Source organism: Pteropus medius, unplaced genomic scaffold (assembly GCF_902729225.1).
Source record: "Pteropus medius unplaced genomic scaffold, Ma_sr-lr_union100, whole genome shotgun sequence".
In the NCBI taxonomy this organism is placed as follows: domain Eukaryota; kingdom Metazoa; phylum Chordata; class Mammalia; order Chiroptera; family Pteropodidae; genus Pteropus; species Pteropus medius.
This window is the reverse complement of record NW_024349803.1, coordinates 12851694-12871447: the sequence shown is the minus strand read 5'-3', so window position 1 is coordinate 12871447 and position 19754 is coordinate 12851694. Positions and strand designations below refer to the sequence as shown.

Genomic DNA, 19754 nt, shown 5'->3' with positions numbered 1-19754 from the left:
TCTCTCCTAAAACATGGATGTTAAGAGAGGAACTAACTAATCCTCCACAGGGCATTTCTCCTCCCTCATAGCTGTACTGCAAATATGCCAAGAACACCTTCACACTATACATCAGTGGTTTTCGTCCAACCATAAAATGAAATAGCCTCTTGCCCATTCATATGACATTAATTGTTTCTAAGCATCACATGTAGCTTGCAACATCATACATAACTTAAATAAAATGCTGTATTTAGCTTAGCTCCTTATCCTATGCATTGTTGCCATACCTTTTTAATACATAAACATGTTATCCTCTCTTGCTCAAAAATCTTCAATAGCTCCACACTACCCATCTTGTAGGATAAAATCTAAAATTCCTTAGTCTGGCATAAGAACCCTTCATGATCTGGCACCATCTACTACATGTTTGGCCTCATCTACTTAATCTTCACCCCGAGTTATGTTCTAACAGTACTGAACTTCTGGTTCCTTGAACACACTGTGTTCTCTCATGCCTCTGTATATGTGCAATGCTACTTTCACTGTATGGAATGCTCTTACCCATTCCCCCCACACCCTAAAATCTCTGTTTAAAGCATCTCCGTAAAGTCTTCCTTCAATTCCTAGGTAGTCATGTCACTCTTTCCTCTATTTCCTACTGCGTCTTACATGTACTTCTACTGTAATGATCATATCGTATTGCTCTTGTTGCATTTCATTCAACAAATACTTATTAAGTGCCTACAACATGCCAGGCACTTTTCTAAATGCTAGTGATATAACAATGAAGAAAAATAGGTTTCTGCCCACATGGAACTACTGTACAATCTAGACAGAGGAGACAAACATCATAAACTCTTAACAAAGAAACAAAGTAGGGCAAGAGAGTTAGGGAGTGCCAGGCCAGAGGGTAGAGAGAGGGAAAAGAGCAATGTTATTCTACATAGGAAATCAGAAAAGGCCTTTCTATTAAGATATTTGAACATATACCTGATGCAAGTTAATGAGAGAACGAGTCATGTAGATCTCTGGGGAAAGGGATGGATAGGCAGAAAGAATAAAAGATGCAAAGGCCCAGAGACAGGAATGGTTTAACACACTGAAGGAATAGCAAGGAGGCCAGTATGGATGTAAAACAATAAACAAAGTGGAGAGAGGAAGTACATGGTATAACATGAGGTAGGGCTAGGGAAGAAAGCAGATTAAACAGGTCTTATAGGCCAATGGAACATCTTAGACTTTTCTGAGAAATGAAGCTACTGAAAGATTTTGAGCAAAAGAATGGCATGACATAACTTTTATTTTAGAAGATTCACTGCAGAAGAAAAAGGGTGGAAGCAGGAGACTAGATAGGAGGCTAATGTAATAATAACCTTGATTAGAGAGAAGTTAGATGAGAGAGTGGGAGAGGGGTAGGGGTGGGGCAGTCCTGGCATGGAGAGAAGTGGTCAATTGGGCATACATATTTAAAGTAGAGCCAACAGGATTTTTGATATTTTGGTTGTGGGTGTAAGAGAAAGAGAAGTCAAGGACAACTTCTTAATAGTTTCAGCTTAAGCAGTTGAATGAATAGAGATGCCATTTTCAGAGGGAAGAGCCTCTTGTTGGGAGAGGGGGATCAAAACTTTGTACTGGGCATTTAAGTCTGAGATGTCTGTTAGATATCCAAGTGCAGAAGTCAAGAGGACAAAGAAGTCCTGGATGATGATAAAATTATTTGAGAATCATCAGGAACTACATAATATTTATAAAACCATAAGACTATACAAGATCACAAGGAGAGAAAATATGGATAGAAAAGAGATTTGAAGATTGAGCCTCAGAGCTCTCCATCGTTTTGAGTTAGTAGAGATGAGAAGTAATCGGCAAAGAAGACAGCTATATGTCTCTTCACTGAACTATAAACTTAAGGGAAGGGACCAGTTCTTAGTACCATGTTTAGCTTATAATAGATAAAGAAGTATCTACTGAATAGGTATGAGCGAGTGAGTGAGACTGAGTGTGAGTGTGAGTGAGAGAGAGAGAGAGAGAGTGTATGTGTGTGTGTGTGTGTGTGTTTATAACTTTAGCATGGGCAAAAAGGAATTCTACTATCACATTACAAATTATAACATTACACATAAGCTTCTTTTTCCTAGTTCATGTAAGTTCATCTATGTCAACCGCTCCAAAGGTTAAAAAAAAGTCTGCTGTACTCAGTTACCCAAAGCACTAAATACTATAATCTTTATAGTGTTAATAGAAATATACTGAAAATAAACAAACCAATTCTGAAACTTACACATTCAAATACTTATTGAGTGCTTACTGAGATGCTAGGAATAAAATAGTGAGAAAATAGACAAAATTGTATCGGTGCTAAGCTAACACAGACAGAAAACAAGTAAGATAAATAAGTAAAAATGGTATGTTACTAATAAGTGTTTAGTAGGAATGGGCACCACATGAAATGGCACTGGGACGGAGAGCCAATGAAGACTCCACTGAGAAGGAAGAGGGGAGACAAGTGAATATTTCCTAGAAAACAGTAGCCTTTAGTCATTATCAAAAGCAAACAGTTTAAAACAAGATGATAAACACCACTGGGAATCAAAGATAGATAACTTAGATTAATAGAAATAGAAAGATGGCTAACTCTCTTTGTACAAGATCAATGATTCTATGTAAAGGTTGCTAGATAGTAAAGCTAGATCTTACCATATAAATTTTACCTAGGACTAGAATTCCAAGTATGAAGCTATTGGGTACAGATTCTAGTATATATGCTTCTGGACATGTATGTGAGCATGCACATGTATGCTTATGTGTATGTTTGGGGGATTGTGTGCATGTATTTATATCTGTAGGTTTATATGTATGTTTATATATCCTAGAGGAGGACACTACTAGGATAAGTAAGAAAGGGAGATAAATATTTATCAATTAGGATGCTCCAAGACAGTGCTAAACATATTTTCAAATATCTCATTTGATCTCTACGACAACCTTGTGAAGTATTATCATACCTTTTTATAAATTTTAAAAAAATTCAGTTACATATCTGGTAAGGTGATTTGACAGAAATCTAACTCCAAAGCTTAGTCTTTCCATTCCATTCTTACTGTTTTTCTGAATACAGCAGTCCTGAGAGGAACAGACAGGCATTCTTTTCTGAAATTGTCCTAAGAGATCCTGTAGGACCAACTCTATTCAAAGGATAACTTAAGTACAGGGATAAGAACCAACAGAGATCCCAGTGGGATAAGATTAAATCTCAAGAAAAATTGCAAAAGGCTAAGGTCCTGGACAAGATGATCTTAAGACAAAGACTATTTGGTGTGGGAGGAAAGCTAAATCATAATAGCTACCATTTACTCAGTAAGTTAATACATATACTACACACAGCAGATATTTTAGGACTTCATATATGTTACTTCACTTAATCATCACGATAACGTCTTCCAATTGATTTTTTCCCAAAAGATACAGAAATTGAGGGTGGAAGGATAACAATGCAGGAGTAAGGCACAACATAAACAAATTCAGGAGGTGGAAAAAGGAGGAACATCTTCAAGAAGGCAGTGAATAGTACAAATTGGCTAAGGCAAGAGAGAGTCAAAAAGAGAACAAAAGGTATAAGACTGTAAAGGAAAGGTGGAATCAAACTGGACCTGAAATGCCAAGCTAAGGAGTTTTTAACTTTATTCGGTAGGCAACAAGGGTCACTAAAAGTTTCTACAGGGTCAGAACTATGCTTCAGGAAAATTAATCTGACAGTTAAAGGGCTTAAACTAAGGTAATGAAAGGGCAAATGGTAGGAAAAGTAAAATGGAAGAGATGTTATAGAGACAGAATAATTTGGCCCGAGTGACTCAGGATATGGAGTTCTAATAAAAGGAATACCAGTCTACGGCCATGCTACCCTGAACAAGCCCAATCCCATCTGATTTGGAAGCTAAGCAGGGTGAGGCCTGGTTAGTACTTGGATGGGAGACCACCTAGGAAGACCAGGTGCTGTAGGCATAAAAAAAATAAAAAAATAAAATAGGGTCCTTGCAATCTGTAAGGTCAACCAAGCGCTGCCTCGCCTAAAAAAAAAAAATAAAAAAGGAATACCAACCTAAACAGAGGACTAGAACTTTAGATGGGGAAAAGATATAAAAACATGTAAACTTTATCACTTACATTAAAAAAATGAAGAAGAATGAAGCAATGTATACTTAAAATAGAACAGTATTGGTGTTGACGAGTTTAGAGTAAAATTACATGTTTTGATGCTATCCAATTATACAGAAATAAGACAATCCTATATAATATTAACATCATAAGGTCTTTCAAATTTTCTTATAAAGCTTACTTTTAATTTTTAAAGTAAGATAAAAGGGGCATATAATTCTGAAAACATACAATGTTAGTACAGTATAACAAGTTAAATTAATTCTTTTTGGAGACAGAGATCTGAGTTTCAATACAAACTTGGTACTTGAGAATCTGTATGTCTTTAGTCTCAACCTCCTGCATAAAAAGAGGTAATTATAATGCTTCAGGATTGCTGTAACTATTAACTGAGGTAAAGCACTTACCACAATACCTAGAACAGAGTAAGCACTCAGTAAATAGTAGTGCCCTTCCTTGGTTAAGATTCCAAAAAATTAGCAACTGTACACAATTCCCTTTACCCAAGCCATTAGGTCCCAACCAAAGATAATCTGTAATTTAACAATTGGATACACCAGAGGAGTTCATTTGTTTTTGTTTTTGTTTTTTAAATGACATTCCTTTTACAGAAGTAATCCATGACTATTATGGGAAATAGATGGAAAAACACCTGACTTTTATATATAGCTCAGGCTCCACATCACTAAAATGAGGGATTTAAACTATTTTAGAGGGCACAATTTGGGGATCAGCCAGCCAGATATTTACTTTGTTTGGTTTGCACAGTATTAAAACAAACAAACAAACAAACAAACAAACAAAACGGTAGTCAACATGCAGAAACTGGGAGAGTTAATACTTAGATACATTATTTCTGGTTTCTTTAATAATCAAAGACCTGGCAACATGATTCTGAATAAAAACTACAGACAGATACACCTTACTAACTCAAAACAATCTCCACCTGGATTTACTTCCTTATGCCTGGTCTCTGCAGAGTGGAGTTTTCAATCCCTTAACTAGTTAATTTTGGTTCCCCACAGCTTTAAAATTGAGAGACAACACTTGAAATTTAAAAAATACATGGTGACAATAATTTCAAATGTTTCTGGATACTGCTACCTATTCCAAGTTAATCTGAAAAACACTACAAGAACTAAATATAGAGTTATATTTGATAAACTGTTCATCAAAACAAACTATGAAAATATACTTTACCAAATATCACTACTGTTTATGCTACAGCCCACATTTAACTGAGCACAATGTGCCAGGCAGTATATCAAGTCATTTAATCTTTTCATTACCACTTTGGAAGATTAGAAGAACTTCTATTCCCAAAAGACAGCAGAGGAAGTTGAAGCTCATAGAAGTTAGGTAGTTACTAGAAAAGCAGCAGAATACCATGCTCTTGACATGCTACATTAACAGTTAACATTCAATCAATTTATTATATTATACCTAACATAATACTTTGTATAAAATAAAGAATTCTTACATAAGATAAGACCTCTCTCTTGTTCATTTATCTTTACAGTTTCCAATAGAGTAAGGGAGAGAACTGCCATAATCATACATGACCTTCCAAAGAGTCTCACCATACTCAGAGTATGTCAGATTGTCCCCGGTATAACAACAACAAAAAAAAAAAGGTGGGGACAGGTCTAAGAACTACTGAAGAGAAGTATGTTATGTAGCTGTGATTTCTCTCCTTGTAACCTTGAAAACGCCACTGGAAAATTATACATTTCTGATATTCAGGAAGAGAATGAGAAATGGTACTAATAGGCATATGGTGACTGCTGGAATATCTACTAAGTAGGATTTTCCGATGCACAAATTAATGGGATCAGATAACTGAATTGTCAAGCATTTTTTCTCACTTCCAGTAAATGGTAACGTACAACCTGAGACTCTATAATCCCACACAACTGGTAATCTTAAAAAAATCAACACATTACATAATTCCTATCAGAAATCTGTTCCTAAGAACAGGCATTATGCTATTAATCTGGAAGTTTAAGAAATAGAGAATAATAAAGTTTCATCAACACTGCACTCCTACCTGTCCTAAATGAGGTACAATCATCAAGGTACCTAAAAACAAGATCATACCACTGAGCAAGCACCTGAGTGGACAAAAGACTCCAGGAATCCAGCATAGTTTAGGTGGTTAGCCAAGACTCAGTGAGCAAAGAACTGATTTGTGGCTGTAAAACCTGAACAAATAAGTAAGATTCTTGACAAGGCATAAAGTCGAGGTTAAAATATAAATTCTACAGCAACTTCTCAACCTCAGTGAGAAGTCTACAGAACATGATTAGGGGCTAGTTGTTTTACACAAGTTATATGCATAAACATTACCATAGTTATCTATATTGCCATCATATTAATCATCTTTGACTGAAGCTTAGCACAGAGCAAGAAGTTAGGAAACTACTGTACATGAAAAGGCAAGTTTCACAAGGTACTGCCAGGAAGCGTCCATGGGTTTCAGAGAAACGTCACCAAGATGCATGCAGGATCTTCCTGTGGTTTGCCTTGCCCACTTCTGGTTTCAGTTTTGAACATGTGCTGATCCCTAAGCTTCCTATAGCCCCCTTCTCAAGTAGCAAACCAAATTGTGAAGAACATATAGTAGGAATCCGTCCTAGAATAGGCCGATGGTTCCTACAGCTACAAAATGCTTAGCAAAGCTCCTAAGGTGACCAAGAGTCTTGTAAGGCAAGCAAACGAAAGGCCGAAAAGTCAGGTGGTGGCAGAATTAAGGGCTACATGCACTAGTCATATATGGAATATGGCTATTTCTAGTAATGGCATCCAGGGAGCCCAAATGGAACTCATTATGATCTAGTGCTTTTCAAAAAAAAAGTGGCACCTAGATATAAAGAAGTTGTATCCACACATATGCATGTACAGGTGTATGCGTGTGTGCATGTGTGTGTTTTCTAGGAGAACCATTCACAAGCACAGACAAACCCAAAGGAACATAGGCAGAGAGAAGAGTAATTTTTTGTGAATTCTCAAAACAGTACTAAAGATATGGCATTCCAACATTCTAATTTTATTGAATATCCACTACATTAGACCATAACCAATTCAGGGATAATTATTAATTTCTTGACAACAGAAATGTACTCATCAGTCCTTTCCAATATACCATCTAAGAGGCAACTTGGTAGAGAAAAGGATATGGACTTTGGTTATTTAAAGACCTTCTGAAAACCTGGCTCTGCCCTTTTAAACCCTGAACTAATACATTTCTGTCTGCTTCTTCACTAAAAGAGGAATAATAATAATCTTCTTCATGAAATTGTATTAAATGAAACAATTTGCAAAGTAGCCTAACATAGTACCTAGAAATGCATATTATTAGTTCACTTCCCCCCATAGTACCTAGAAATGCATATTATTAGTTCACTTCACTTATTAGTCCTAAGAATATTGTTTACAAAATAAAATTGTCCAAATTCAAAACTAAGAGGTTCTGCACTCACACAAATGATATTATTTCAAAGGATCAAAATTATTCTTTTTACTACATTCCTCTGAAACAAAAATTTGTATTTTTTTAAAGTCAATTTTTTGAACACAAACAATGAAAACATGCAAAGTATAGGAAATAAAAAGTTACCCAAACACTTGAGGAAAAAGTTGACTTTATTTCTATGTGCACTTAAAATGTTACCAAGCCTAACATTTGGTTACTCTTATTTTTGCAGATAAGATAGACTTCAACAGCAGAGCAAGAGAGGCTCTCACAGGTTAAGATTAATACTGTATCTAACCCATTTATAAATATGGTCTTTTTAAATAACAATTAATACATAAATACACTCTGTAGAAAATTAAACCATTACAAGTAAGGCGAATTCCCTTTGCTTACCACTGAGGAAACCGATGCTGTACATCTTTTCAAATCTTTCCATCCTTTTTCTCATAGATATGTAGAAAAAATAAAACACATGATACTATATATATATATATATATATATATATATATATATATATATCTATCTCACTAACTTGTTTTTTTAACTCAACAATACATCTTGAAGTTCTACCCTTTCATATTATAGATACATCTCATTCTTAGCTGCTACAGAATTGTGTATGAACATATTTAGCCATTTTACTACTGATGGACACTTAAGTTGTCTCTAATTGGTCTGTTTTACCAACAAGGTAACATTAAACTCTTTGTATATGCCTTTTCTGCAAATGTACAAGTGTTTCTACAGGGTAGGTATGTACAAGTAGAAATGCATAGGGTATATACATCTAAATATTTAACACATACTGCCAAAATGCTCTCTAACATTCCTTTACCAATTTAAACTCAGTAACAGTGAGGTAAGTAACTTTTCCCTAAATCCTCACCAAATACTGAAATTAACAAGCTTTTCTCTTTTCACAAACGGATGCTTTTTTAAAATTTGTATTTCCCTGATTAGTTTTTGTTAAATCTTTCCAGTATTTTCTTATGTTTACTGGACTTTTGCATCTCCTTTTCTGTGAAATGCCTATTCGTATCCTTTATTTTTATATATTTGTATGTACTTTTTATGTACTCTGGACAATAACAAATAGAGAGGTAGTATAGTATAGTAGGTTAAGAGTAACAAGATGGACTCTAGACCTTGTCTGCCCCATGTGAATGATAGCTCCACCACTCTCTAGCTGTCTTAGTCAAGTTACTTAGTTTACTTATCCTGTGCCTCAGTTTCCTCATCTGTAAAATGTAGATAACTGTACTTATTGTTAGGATTAAATTAATTAATATGCTTAAAGTGTTTAAAAACAGTACCTGGCACAGAATAAGTGTTATATGAGTGTTTTCTTTTTGTCTTAGGATTTGCTGCAAATTTCTTCTCCCAAACTACTGTTTGTCTTTTAACCCTTGTTTACCTTTCCTCTATGCTAATATCAGAAATTACATAAGTAGATGAGATCAGCAACTGACTGCCCTCACTGGATCTCACAATCAACTTCTCAAGAATAAACGTAGGGATCAGCCAAAGAATCTGAAGTTTTAAAAATTATTTCGCTAAAAATATAGCTAACTTCCTTATTGCATAAAGCATAACCACAATTCAGTAAGACTTATAATCCAGTAGAAAAATGGACAAATGAAATAGACAACTTCTCAAAAAAAAAAAGTAAAAACAGCTCTTAAAATATGGGGATACCCTTGACCTCTTTCAGAAGCAGCACAAATTAAAACTGTAAATGTTTCTTTTCAGCTGACAGACCAGCAAAGATCAAGATGTTTTAAAATATACACGATGCGGGTGTAAAGAAATAGGCATTCATACATTGCTGGTAGAAGCATAAATTGCTATTGTTTATATGAAAAACAATTTGGCATCGTCTTTCCAAAATAGGAATGCACATACTATTCATCAACTTAACATCTAGAAATTCAGCCTACTGATAGACATATGCACTCATATCAAAAATGACATACCTACAAGGTTATTTATTGCAGTAATGTGTGTAATGGCAAAGAACAGAAACAATCTAAATGAACATCAATAGGGAACTAGTTAAATAAACTGTGGTATACATCCAGGTGATGAAATATTATGCAGCTGGTAAAAATGAGGCAGTTCCCCATACATATGGATTTTAAAATTTTCAAACTACTGTTAAGTATAAAAAAGCAAGATGCAATGTATATATTTTGCTATTATTTGCATGCTGATGAGAGAGATTAATACTCATACATTTATGTTTGTAAATAAATAATCTCTGTAAGGATATACAAAAAAAACTCGTAATGCTTGCTTCCGAAGAGGGAATGGCTAGGAGACAACAGAAGTAAGAAAATTTACTTTTCAATGTATACCCTTCTATATCTTTTGAATTTCATACCAGGTATTGATACTACCTAATCAAATAAATAAGTAAATTTTTTTAAAAAAATAATCAAATAAATTAAAACCTCCCTGTGATCACACCAAACTTTCTATTGGTTCCCTTTAAGTGGTCATGCACAGCAGGTTGCTGTCACGCAGGTAGTTTGTGGCTAGCCTGTTCAACTGTCAAAAGAAGCTCACCATCCTAACTGGCCATTATCACTCTCTGTTGGACGTTTTAAACCTACAGATGTCCAGGACCACCCCAGAAATTCTGATTCTGTAGGTCTTAAGTAGAGCCTAGATTATAATTTTTTTAAGTTCACAGGCGACGATGATGGGCAGTCAGGACTGAAAACAGCTGAGTTAGAGAATGACACAAATAGGGAAGCATCCGGGCTCAATCTTCATTTAGGTCACAGCCATAGTCTCATCACTATGTCCAACAACTTCATGAAGTTCTTAAAAAGGAATAGATGAAATTGTGTAGATGACACGATGAAAATCAATTACTACTGAATATGTCACTAGATAGGCAGTGTAATCTTCGTATATTAAATGAAATAAATTTTCAACATTATTACTAATGAATTCATCCTACAAAGCATTTTAGAAAGATAGTACTCATGGACTAGTGCCCAAAAGGCCATGGACTAGTGCCCAACTAGTGACACCTGGCTCTCTGAGTGTCAACTTCATTTGTAAAACGAGGGGAGAGAACAAGATATGTTCTCTACCTTCCAGCTCTAAACATCTATAATTCTCTAAGAATACAGGTATCTAAAAACAACTATTGCTTAGCATATATTTTTGGATAAACTAGTAAGGAACTTTTTTATCCCATTCACATTTTAGGTCCAATTCACAATTAGTGTCCTATCACTCAAATATGTATTATGTATTGCTGAATAAATTAATAAGCACAGGAAAAGTTTTTTTAGGATTCAATCATATAATAAATCTTAGACAAATATTTTTAAAATAGTGTACCTTATGCACAAGAGGTATACTAAATATATTTAAGGATTAAAGTAAAAGCATCTGATAATACTGTCTTAAACTGAATAGTTAAAGTTTAAAAGCAATAATCAAAGATAGTGCTAGAAAGGATGTTGAAGACCACACCAAACCTCTCATTTTACAAGTACGAAAATAGCTCAGCAAAGTTAAAGAATTTTTCTAAAGTCATTCTGTCACTAATGACATTCTTAGAACTAAGCTCTTAGTAACAAATTTGTTAATTATTATTCACTGATGTTTGCATGTGTATTGGTATAACCTTATAAGGTATATTATTTTAGCTAGAGATTTTTGGTGACTAAAATGACATACAAAACTGAAGATATATAATAGACATTTATTAATATAGATAAAAAAATTTCTTTATTTACATTAACCAATGACTACACAACAAAATTGTTAGTAGCTCGCAAAAGCACAGAACTTCAATAGATAAAACATATAATCTCATATTATTGTCAAATAATTTCATAAAGCACATTAACAAAGGAATAGGATTAGCATCTATCATTAAAGGATAAAACAATAGTTTTATTTCAGTCACATTAGTTCCACAGTCTATTAGAGTCTATTCAAAGAATTCCAAGTTAAAAAAAACAAAACTATGAACTCATTGAGGTTTACCTCCTGTCTTCCTCAGAGCAAATGATTAGCAGACTGCTCTGTGAACTTTTACAAAGAACCCTTTTCTCTCATTTCTACACAATCTGAAAGATGGATTCTTCCTCCATCCTAAATAACTCATCATCTCATTTCAAATTTCTAACAATAATGAATTCTTAGTATGAACAAACCCTTTCTAAATCTTCCCCTCTATTATAATTTATCAAATAACTTATTTCAAATATCTGACAATAATGAATTCTTAGCATGAATAAACTCTTTAATCTCTCCCTCTCAATTCTATTGCATGGTCAATAAAATGTGTTGATTCATACTTTACTACCAAAAAATCCAAACCTGCCATGACAAATAAAAACATTTAAGGTGTAAGGTGTGATTATGAGATTTTTCTTTTCCAGGCTAAAGACCAATTAGTAACAATATTCATGGAATACAATCAGGTAACAAATTCAAATCCTCCAATAATAAGCAATCAAAGCATTTAGAAAAATTTAATCTTTTTCCTAATGAGGCAACTTTGGCAACAGTTCAAACCTAATCTCAGCTGGCACTGTGATTTTGAAAGGGATGAACTTCCTGCCACAGTCTTCTCTTAATAATACCACCTTTTCCTAGTTTGTTTAGCTGTAGTTTTATAAAACACTTTCATATATTGTATCTGAAATCCTCCTCAGGATACCATAGTGAGAGAGGTACGGTATTTTCTAAAGGCCTATTCTGTTCTAGGTGCCGTGCTGATACTGAGATAGTTAAAAATAAAAAAAATGAACAAGAATGAATTCTACCTTGTAAGAGCTCACTGTCTTACAGGGAAAATAAAATAAAATAAATAAATAAAATAAAATAAAATAAAATAGATTTTTATGACATTTACTATGTAAAAAAGGAAATGGACAAGGAATTGTGATTCCTCGGCAGTACAAAGGCATAACATCTCTCCAGGAATGGGGGTACTGGTGCCCCAAACAAGGCTTTGGTCAAGAGATCACACAGGGCAGGCTTTTGAAGGATGAATACAAATTCACTGACACAAATAAAGAGTAGAAGAAAGGAAAAAGATACTCCCAGGCAGAGGGAACAACACGCACATGATGAAGCATTATTCCCATTTTAAAGATGAGGAATATAAGCTCAGAGGTAAGTGAGCTTCCTAAAGTTGTCACATGAATAATAATGAACAATGGATGAAACAGAATACAAGTCTTCTGATTTTAATCAGCTTTGCACACCAGGAAATGCCAGTACACGCTGGACAAGAACATCAAATAAAGATTAGTTTTTATCTCCTACTCTACTCCTTCCTAAGAAATAGTCCATGTCTGATCAGCTCCTGGGGGAGCGAGAGAAATTATCAGAGAAGAGGATTTATTTAATCCTCAAATCAATTCAGTGGGACAGATGTTTTTACTATCCCTGTTTACATATAAGAATACAAAGGTACACAAAAGTTAACAAAAGTTGGAAATTAAGTGAAGATTCAAACCTAGGTGACTAACCTGACCAAGCATCTAAACTTAAGCACATCGCATAGATCTTACTTTGCCAAATTCGTCATCGGAAGGTATCAGGGAGGCCAAATAAGTTCTGGGATACATCATGGTCCCAGATCTCGACTGTATCAGACATCTCAATAGTCACACAAATCCTCGGATTTGGCTCCTTTATCAATCTGGTCTCCCTTGAACACGTAAATCCATGCATAAGATGGTATGGGCTCTTTCAGCAACATTTCAAAATCTGATTTACTTGGACAAGAACAAACTTAACAAAAAGTAGTAAGCAAAAAGGAGGACATCACAAAATAACAGCGTGAAACCTGAAAGTATAAAGAAAGCCCCAATGCCCTTCTTTTGCTTCTGTGTGCATTTTTGTTGGGGCAGTGCCATCCGAAAGTGTTTCAGCTGTGCTAGCATTCAGACCAAAGAATAGCATCTGGAGTAATCTTATTTTCTTTATCAATGGTTCATATGACAAGTGTAGGACATTCAACAACTAAACCTGTCTCTTGAATATTAAGGAAGCAGATCATTTGGAAGTTCCATGGTTTCCAAGGGCACTTGAATGACCTCAGGAAATTGGAGATCAGCATGCAATACAAAATAACTGTCAGCAACACTGACTTTGCTAATGTCAGTTGATTGTTTGAAACTGACAACAAAATGGTTTTTCAATCTGTCGACCTGGTATTTCACCCTGTGAAGTATATGGGAATAAATACTGGAATGAAACCCCTAAATAAGGTTGTGGACTATTATTTCTAAAACTTTATATATAAATCAACCCGTTATTTTTTTGCTGGTATGATTTGGAGTTGAAGGGTCTTATCCAAGTCTGGGAAAAAAGATATTTTCTTTCAGGCTCCCGTTCAGCTCTATGGATCTCTAATTCTCCAGATCTGAGAATCAATCAGCAGTTTGGAATCTGCCAGCACATCTCCAAGCTAGTGGCACTATCAGGCTTTCCTCTGAGGTATCCCAGTATGGTGAAAAGAAAAGCTGACATGATTACTCCAAACCCCAAACTACTTAGTATCTTCAGTGTCAGAATGACCATCATCCCATTTCTGTGAGTTTAGCACCTGCTAATGACTCTCCCAGCCCCCCAGCCCCCACTCTGCAAAACCCATATGTCAGTTTCAGGGAAACAGAAAACAGCATCTCTTCACAGGGTTCTGATGGTCAACCAGCTTTGGATCACACCAGCTAAAAAGAGAGGGCAAATGGAGAGGAAGGTGCAGAGAAGTTTCATTTATACATATCCTAATTCATTTCTTCTATGAAGCAGACACTCCATGATCTGAGCTATAAGCTGAGCAATTTGAAGAGCAAGAAAATGACTGAGATAACAGATGTACTACTACCAGAGTTAAAGCAGTACAATTCCCAGCAACTGGAGAATCAATCTTCAAGTCTGGATTGGGGGGTTGCTCTAAGCCATGGAAACAAAGCTGTGTTTTTTTGTTGGCCCAAGTTTTACTCACAGTGACATCTCTTACTGTATCTCTGCCATGGAACAGGTGAAAGTGCAGGGCAGCTAAGTCCTTCTGGAAGCTGCCCAAGCCCAACTCTCAATTCCAAGAAGTAAATGTAGTTCCATGGTATAACCTGTAGCTATGTAAATCAGTGAGGCTCCAATGAACAGTGCATGACATTAACTGACACTAAAATGTAAAGTGGTAAAAAAAATAGGAAAATTACATCAAGGAGGAAACTCTAGCCCATTTATAGTTTTCCCAAATATTAAATTAGATGCAAACATTAAGTATAAAACTTAATCTGAATTTTGAAAAGGTTTTAATACCCTAGAAGGTAACTTCAATGTTGGGAACTTAGATATAGAGACGATCTACCTCTCTGGCGTCTTTTTCACAGGTTTTAAGAATGGTACTTTTTAAAGAGACCCAGGACTACGTCTGGGAATAAAAAGGTGAAAAAAATGTAACATGCCTGCTTCTGAGGTGTAATAAAATCCCAAAAACCTGAAAGGGGGAGCAACTTGAAAAGAGAAAAGTGGGAGAATCCAAAATCAATTAAAAATATCGCTATTCAGGAAGAGGAAAATTTTACATCCTGTGTAAAAAAGAGCATTGTTAGCCATTTTAATGCAATTCTATTTTCTTTAAATGAAAAGTGCTCCTCATAACTACAGGTTACTTACAAGAAACACGTTTCCAATGTGAGAATAACGAATAAACAAAACTAAATTTTTGACAAAGGAGAAAATAAGTTTTGATATAACTCACAAATAGCAAAAAATAAAAATAAAGTGTTTCCTCTGATTAAATTACTGTGAAAAAAATTGGCAGTCTTACCCCAACGGGTCTCTTTTTCTCAAAATAAGTGTCCAAATGACTGAACTCAAATGGTCTGTCTACAGTAACAAAGCCTCCCAGCAAAAATTTTGTATTAAGTCAACTAGTATGGCTCGCTCACAAAAGTAACAATTAAATGCTTGAGAAGGAAATGAATTAAGTGGGTTAAGTGCTGGCTGGATGATTGTGTTTTGAGACCTGCTCACAGGAAGCCACTACATCCTGCCTGAATTCACTGTCAGTCACGCTGTCTCTCGATTCAAGTCCCCGCCGTAGCGAGTTGGGGCGAATACAGGTGTCCGGCCCCGAGCCCCTCCCTAACGCCCCATGCGACCGCCACTCGAGTCCCACGGCGGCCAGTTTCCTGCAGGTCAGGGCGCCTTTTTCAACCTCGGGAAGCCTGGTGAGCCCAAGACACACGCGGCCCCCTCCCCTCGGGCCAGCCCCACTTCCCCGCCCTCCTCCTCCCCCTCCGGCCGCGCCTCCCTCTAATTACCGCTCGGCTCCCACCTCGGGGCCGCTCCCCGGCGCCCGCGGCCGCCTGGAGGCCTGCGTCGGAGAGCGGCCGGAAGCGCCTCACGCCCCCGGCCCGCGCCCCCGGCTGGGGCGTCCCCGCGTCGCGGCCGCGCCCCCGAACCGAGCCCCTCGCGCCGGCGCTGCCCAGGCGCCCTCCGCCGGGGCCGATTCCCGGCTCTGCGCTCCCTCGGGTCAGGGGCAGCCCCAGCCCACGCCGTCCCGTCCAGGCGCCGCCTCCCCCAACACACCCCCGGGCCAGCCTCGCCCGCACGGCCCGCCGCGCGCGCCGCGCCGGCTCCGGCCCCCGCCCGGGCTCCCGCTCAGCCCCGCAATCCCAGCCCGGCGCGGCGCCGCCGCCCCCGCGCGCCCGCCGTCCCCTCAGCCCCGCGGCCGCCGCCGCCGCCGCCGGGTGGCCCGCGCTTACAGATCTTGCCCCGCAGGCTCTGCAGCACTCGGACCTCGCGACTGTCCTCGTCCGCAGCCTCGAGGTCTGCCGTCGCAGTCGCCACCGGCGCCTCGGAAGACGCCGCCCCAGCAGCAGGCGCCGCCGCCGCCATGGTGCCGCCCGGCCCGTGCCGCAGCCCCGCCGCCTGCGTAGCCGGGCGAGGCGGAGCCCCGCGGCCGCCTAGGCGAGGGCAGCCGCGCGCTGGCCCCGCCCCCGGCTCGGCCGCGCTCGCCCCGCCCCGCCCCGCCGCGGCCCCGCCCCCGCCCCGCCCGGGCGCCCGCCGCCCACGCGCGAACCCGACTCCTGGCTTTCTTCCCTTTCGCCCCGTAAAAGCCCAGGCGCTAGCCAAGTGTGGCTCCCAGTCGTAACTCTGAGCAGCCTTGACACCTCACTTCGAGAAAACACCGGCCCTCCCGAGATCCCCAAATTCTCCTGGGAATTAGGCTCCCCGCACGAGCGGACTTCCACATCTCCTAACGCTAAAGAGAACGCCCTGTGGAATCAAATGGAATTTGACAGTTGAGTGGACCTCAAAACTCCCTCATTCAAAAGGAACTAAGAGGTTTAATAGTCCCCAATAATATACATATCTCTCTCCCCGCCCCCCCTCCCACACACACCCCGCTCCCAAGACATATGCCCCACACAAATCCTTACTTTTAGGTAAGAACATTGCTCTGCGAAAGCTGGAGTTCAAAACAGGACCATAGTCCTCAATTACAACATGAAAGCAGTCTGGACACCTCACCGAGAAATTTTTGGAAGCCTTTACCACCACACTGTGTATTTAGGTGCCAGGATTGGGCCCCCCCCCCGCCCCCATTAGTGAGTTTAAAAGTTGATTGATTCTAGGAAATCCGTCAATCTTTGACAAGTTGTTGTTAGCTGTATTTCAAGAGAGCTCTTTACAGTGAGTAAACGGCATGAATAATACCCTGGTATGTGATGAGGGAGATGATTTCCTGGTCTTGAGGTTGTTCACTACACTGCCCTAAGAAGGAAGAAACTGTGACTTAATAGGGCAGGGTAGTTGTTTTCCAGGACAACAATAGGAATCAGTCAGTCTGTGAACAAATATTTTTTGAGGGTCAGAGACTGCACAATGGTCAAGGTGAAGAGAGCCCCAGCACTCCAGCAGCTCAGTCTATGGGGAGACACAGAAAAAGGACAGAGGGATTGGGAGATAAAACCTAAGATTAGGAAACTGGGGAGTCAGGGAAGGCCTTCCTGAGAAATGCGCTGAAGGCTGAACTGAAGACAAGCCAGGAGAGGCAGAAATGTGCCAAGGAGTGAAAGCCACTTGTGCAAAGGCTGGACAGCCAGAGAGAGAAAATAACCGCCGTAGTTTGTGTCTGTTGCTGAGGAGTGACACTTCCATTTCTGGGGGAGTTGCGGATGATCTCTACCTGATTTTTACACATGTTGGAGAAAGTGAACCTACTTCCTCTTATGTGGATGTTTTGCTGTCATTTCGAACAATAAATGCAAAACTTGATTTTTTAAATCTTCCTTTCAAATCTGAGTTCACAGCCATATTCTGTTATCTGGGCTAGAAACTTTGACTTTAAAAATCCTTTGTCACCATACTATTTTCAGTTGCCACATCCTTCTGACTCTGCTGAAATCTCCTCTCCTTTCCTTCCTTTTCATCCAGTCATTGTCCTTGTTAAAATCATCCTCATTTGAATAGTTTCAACAGGTTATAGTTTTTAAAAAGACATGAACCGAAGTCTACCACTTTTACGTGTGCGACATTTGGGCAAGTTACTAAACCTTTCTGAACCTGTGTTTTAACAGTAAAATGGGAATGCTATACTTATTCTTCCTTCTTCAAAAGGTTATTATCAGGATTAAATAATTATTGAAAGTATGTGTGTGAAGCATCTAGTGGAATGCTGGGCATGTAGTAGGATTAACTCAGTAAATGTGGCCTCATGCTCTTGACTGGAACGTTTATAATAGGTCTCCCATCCCTCTCATTCCTCCTACACACCACTTAAATTAATCTTCCTAAAGCAAAAATTGGAGTTCATCACTTGGCTGCTCAAAAAAATATCAATGGCTTCATTCATCCCTTCAGCCAGCAAGCAAGCTACGCTATAGGTCATGAGGAGTTCTAGAAATGACAAAAGAATAAAATTCAAATTCCTTGGGCAAGTGTTCAGTGTTGGGACTGGACCCAGCTTACCTAACTCTTATCTCTGGCCATGATGAGCTACTTTTCCCAACAACCTGACTCTCTTAGAAGTGACTTTCTTTCTGCCTAGCCAAATGCTGCCTCATTCATCTACCTCTTTCTCCTCTCATGGACAGAGATTCTTTTATCTTTCTTTTCTTTTTTCTTCCTTTCTTCCTTTTCTTTTTTTTTCTTTTTTCTTTTTTTTGACAGAGGTTCTAATTTGTACCTTTTTGTGGCATCGATTACTTTCTACACGGTATTATGTACCTGTATACTTTTTTTTTAATCTCTTCTCCTAAATTCATGTTTTTAACTACCTCAGTAAATATCTGTTGAATGAATGGATCGAATCATATTAGCTCACTTACTTCCTCTACCCTGCAGATTTGAAGTTTTCCTGTTTTGAAAATTCTAATTTGTATTGATTATTCATTTATCATACCTGTCCAAATGGTTAAAATAGGAATGGGAGACTTTAATAGCATCCTATAACTTGAAATTAAAAGCTGGTTTTTAAAATTTTGTTCTCGTCCTTAAAATATCAATATCTGTACCAGATTCTCCCAAGTTCCCTTCTTTTTCACTAACAATCCTAATTCCATAACTCTATTACTAAATTGTTACTAAAGGTATGAAAACAATTTTACATGAAGTGACACTCCACTTTTATTTCTCCTAGGCAGTCTTTCTATTGCAGATTTCAGAATTATCATACCATTTCACTAAAACCCAGAAACTCTATTTTTTCTTCATCCAAAATCATTCCTAATCCTTACTCTGAATAAACATTTAAGGACATTAATATTCTTTTCCTGATAGTAGCTTGCTTTGCAGAGGTCTTTAGCAGAGTCAGTGTATCCTTAATGTAAAATATTTGGGAAATAAAGTTTTGTGAAGACTAATAAGATTTACTCACAGGAAAATTTCAAGAAGACTATTACATCTCCTCCCCCCCTTTATTGCTCTTGCATTGTGTTTTTAATTCATCTAGAGTTCCTCTCATTTCTTCATAATGTTTAGTAACTGGAACAACATTGCATCATGCACAAACTTGCACTTGACTTCCTTCCTCAAATTATTAATGAATGTGTTTAAAGGCCATCACTCCTATCTCTATCTCCTCTGTTCTGATGAGCAACCATTCACTACTATGTCTTTTCCTATTTCTTCACCAGGTTTTAA

At 38.1% G+C, this 19754-nt stretch overlaps 1 protein-coding gene and 1 pseudogene across 2 annotated transcripts in view; one reads left to right on the top strand and one right to left on the bottom strand.

The window, feature by feature from the left end:
- The window catches only part of RASA2 (RAS p21 protein activator 2), a 94839-nt gene extending 78305 nt beyond the window's left edge, over positions 1-16534 (bottom strand). The window contains exon 1 of one of the 2 annotated variants that reach the window (XM_039837335.1): positions 16373-16534. In XM_039837335.1, coding sequence (XP_039693269.1) covers positions 16373-16505 — 133 coding nt within the window. In that variant the 5' untranslated portion in view covers positions 16506-16534. The remainder of the gene's footprint in view (positions 1-16372) is intronic. The other variant, XM_039837336.1, reaches the window with a different exon arrangement.
- On the top strand, positions 3867-3984 carry LOC120582683 (uncharacterized; annotated as a pseudogene).
- Positions 16535-19754: the final 3220 nt, after the last annotated feature.